The following is a 3651-nucleotide window of genomic DNA, read 5'->3' as shown; positions in this document are numbered from 1 at the left end:
ATAAATTGAACTACTGTCTCAACTTTTTCTTTTCTATATTAGTACACACTACCTAATGGATATTATTTATTTAATTTAATTAAGTAGTACCTAATGAGAAGTGAAGCTTGTTTAAGAATATAATCTCTAAAGAATATAATCTCTTACAGATAATATATATACAAAGAGATCTAGAGAAAGATCAAGTGAGTTGGAAGGTGATCAAACAGTATATAAAATAAATTAGAAAAAATAGCAACTGGATATAAAGACCATAATCAATCATCATTAAAAATAAGAATTTTATACAAAATTAAGTGAGCACAAAACGACAAAAGAAAACAAATACTATTAAAAATGAAGTGGTTGCCACATGGATATCAAACCAAAACCTTTTCACAACAAGAAAAAGGTTACAATAAGTCAAAGCTTCTAAAACAAAAAAAAGATAACCATTCCAATAATGATTAAAAAAATTAACAATTACACATGTGATGGAATTAACATAGTTAACCTTAACCAGTCAAAGTCAACTATGCAAAAAAAAAAACACAACAGACGAAAAAACAAACACTTTGGCACCATCTGTTGAAATTCCACACACCGACCTAGAAGAACAGACCAAAGCAAACAAACCCTTGACTGAAAACAAATGAATCATAATACTATGTGAATGTTGAAAACATGATCTTCCTTTGTATGTATTGTACTCCAGAATTCAGCTTATTAAGGATACTAAAAAGGAAAAATATAATTGAAAGCACTTGTGATAAAAATCGTTTGTTGAGTAAACTTATTGATGTAGGTTAAATATTTTTTCAATTGATCAAAGCCTGTCGTATGCTTCCTAGGAGATCCTTTGCAGTCACACAGTTTTCCTTGTTCATCTGCATGAGATGTAATTATATTAATCATCTTGGTTTAACAATTCAATAAATAAATTAATCTAAAATGTTCAATATTAATTGCGATCATAAATATAAGAGACAGTCAGGTTGATAAATTGAAATTGATATATTTAGTCCGGTTATGGATCATACATCAATTTCTATTTATCCAACAAACTCATGCGTACTATTTAAGACCGAAGAGAGTATGTGTGTGTATGTACTTCATCATTAAGCTGAACATTAAAGCTAAATATATCTTGATTTCTATTAACAACTTAATTAAGCATGCATAAATATTTATCTAAATAATAACTAAACTAAAGGCTTATAGTATAGCCTTCTTCCTATGGCAAAAGATAAAATAAAATCAATTTTTTCATATATTTTTCATAAGCTTATCTTAAAGTTTATAGAAATAAGCTTAAAACCATATCATAACATTATGTGATCCCACAATCCCGCATTTGGAACAATGATCATTCGATCTAGATCAGACTTTCAAAATTTTAGTTTATTTATAATTTAAAATAACGACTTTAACTTAGACCATCTAATATTGATCAAATGACCACCAATATTTCGAATGTGTAAATATTGGTAATGGCGGTTACAGGGAAGTCGAATCCCTATTGTGTAAGTTTGTATGATACTAATAAATATAAATAAGTGAATTCAAATATGTCATATATTAATATAGAGCCAATACATTGAATAATTGATGAATCTGGATTCTATTATAAACTAGATACATCAGTTATTCAATTGATCTGAAAAATTGACCTTTACTTATAATTAAGGATGAAATGAGTATACTGAAGTAACAATAGTTATTACTTATTTACCTGAGCAACAATAGTTACATCAAGCATGTTGTTTCCAAAGGGCAAAAAGTTACTACTTTGAACAATGAGATTAAGGTTTTCTAATTGGCCCAACACCGTAGCAGCACGTCCACTTTGTTTATCACATTGAATCTTGATGAGTACATCTTTACTTGAAACTCTTACTTCGATTTCAGGAAGAAGTGTCCTCTTGTTGTTGTCATCATGGTCATTATTATCAATGAAGATAACAGATCTCTTGACTTGAACTGTGGATCCAACTTTTTTGTTGTCTTCAACTTGTTCCTCAAGAGTTTGTAAACGTGCTTTTAGTTGTTTCATATATTTGATTGCATCTCCCAATACAGATGCTTTATCCATCTGCACATGATGCCATAATTAATTTACTACTATAACTTAATTAGGTTAAACTTGCATGTGTGTTTATTCATTAATCACTATAATTTGTACTACTTGCACCCAATGCAAGTAAAGTAGACCAATACTAAAATAAAAAAGTAAAAAAATATTAGCAAAATAAAGAACTAAAAACTCTCTAGTCTCTGATGAAAATAAAAAACAACCTCGATCAGTTTGAGTCTCGAAAACCAAATTGTCCGGATTATTTTTAGTTTTTCGAATGACTGAAAGTTGATTGAATTTATTTTTTCCGAGATCAAATTAGGTTTTTTTTTTACGGTTTTTCTTAAAACTAAAACGAGTCTTCAATTAGAAAAAAGTTTGATATGGCACAAGAGAATTAGAGAGATCTCACTTTTCTAGCTAGTAATGGTTTTGAATGAAGTAGCATTATATATAGGATAAGATCATATATACCTTCTTTAGGCCAGGAACGATGGCCGAAAGAGCAATGAAACTTCGAGTGAGCTTTTCCCTTCGTTTTCTTTCGGCCATTACATGTTCTTGAGCTTGAGTTGTATTTCTAGTCTGATTCGCTCGATTATCATAATTTGCCGGAAAATCCTTGTTTTTACTACACCCTTTCTCGATTTTAGGCTTTACATCGGAATAATCAAGGCCGTAAAATTCCTTATTAGAAACAATTGGTGTTGCATTGAATTGTTCAAATGAAATGAGTTGAGGTGTTGATGAATAGGAAGAAGGATTGGTTGACGATGTCTTTATCTTCTTAGTTGGTCTTGTTTGAGCAACGTAGTTATCATTAGGTTGATGAGTTTCAACTGGGAAACAATTTGGTGTTGTTTCGTAGTTGTTGTCAAAGTGAAATCCAAAGTTGTCAAATGCATCCGATGCAAGAGAATCCATAGGGTATTGGTGCAAGAAGTTGAGATCCTCCATTCCCTATTCAAAAAATTTAGTAATTAATATAAGACTAAGTTTTCTCCTTCTATATATATGCAATTTATTTTCATTGGTCTGAACTCTCTTGTTCGCAAAAGAAAACTCTGATAATCGGTTAAAAGAATAAATAAAGTGTAATAAAAAATTATTCGTGTATATATACTTGATGTTTAGTTATATTACACTCTTGTCTCCTTAAAAATGTTTTTCTGGTCAAGAAGCAAAAAGTTTATGAATTAATTTTAAGATACACTATTTGATAGGTAATATTTTGATAGAGGTATGCTTACAAGTTCAGGCAAATAGATAGGAGACATAATTTCCATCATCTTCGATCAGTTTCCTTCCTAAAAAATAGATTTGATTTGATATTGTGGTATGGAACACACTGAAATAGAGTGAAAAACAAAAACAAAAACAAATTAAGGAAATTCAATTAAAAAGTTGAAATCTTAGAATGGAAGGGACAGTCCCAAAACATGACTGACATGTTAGAATAGATGACAAAGAAACAAACACCTGAAAAAGAAAATAACTTATACCTTGATGAATGAAGAAAATTAGAAGAACGTACGTCAAAGAGAGAAGAGGTTTATTATTTTCTCAAATTAATTGTTTGTAAGGTTGTTGAGAAGTAC

General features: G+C 29.8%; 1 protein-coding gene across 1 annotated transcript; it reads right to left on the bottom strand.

Moving 5' to 3' along the window:
* Positions 1-245: 245 nt before the first annotated feature.
* Positions 246-3651, bottom strand: LOC123903904 (transcription factor bHLH25-like). The gene is made up of 5 exons (XM_045953588.1): positions 3556-3651; positions 3304-3401; positions 2528-3013; positions 1712-2071; positions 246-866 (listed from the first exon to the last, which is right to left on the bottom strand). The coding sequence occupies exons 2-5, from the start codon at positions 3340-3342 to the stop codon at positions 798-800; spliced, it is 954 nt and encodes a 317-aa protein (XP_045809544.1). The 5' UTR covers positions 3343-3401; positions 3556-3651; the 3' UTR covers positions 246-797.

The sequence above is a fragment of the Trifolium pratense genome, linkage group LG2 (assembly GCF_020283565.1).
Source record: "Trifolium pratense cultivar HEN17-A07 linkage group LG2, ARS_RC_1.1, whole genome shotgun sequence".
Lineage (NCBI taxonomy): Eukaryota > Viridiplantae > Streptophyta > Magnoliopsida > Fabales > Fabaceae > Trifolium > Trifolium pratense.
The sequence above is the reverse complement of the archived record's forward strand: the minus strand, read 5'-3'. Positions and strand labels throughout refer to the sequence as shown.

Excerpts from the sequence above, each read along its gene's own strand:
- LOC123903904 (XM_045953588.1), bottom strand. The coding sequence starts at position 3,342 with ATGATGGAAATTATGTCTCCTATCTATTTGCCTGAACTT. Across the intron at positions 3,014-3,303 it reads CTATCTATTTGCCTGAACTT|GGAATGGAGGATCTCAACTT; the intron begins GTAAGCATACCT and ends TTTTTTGAATAG. Across the intron at positions 867-1,711 it reads ATGTAACTATTGTTGCTCAG|ATGAACAAGGAAAACTGTGT; the intron begins GTAAATAAGTAA and ends CATCTCATGCAG.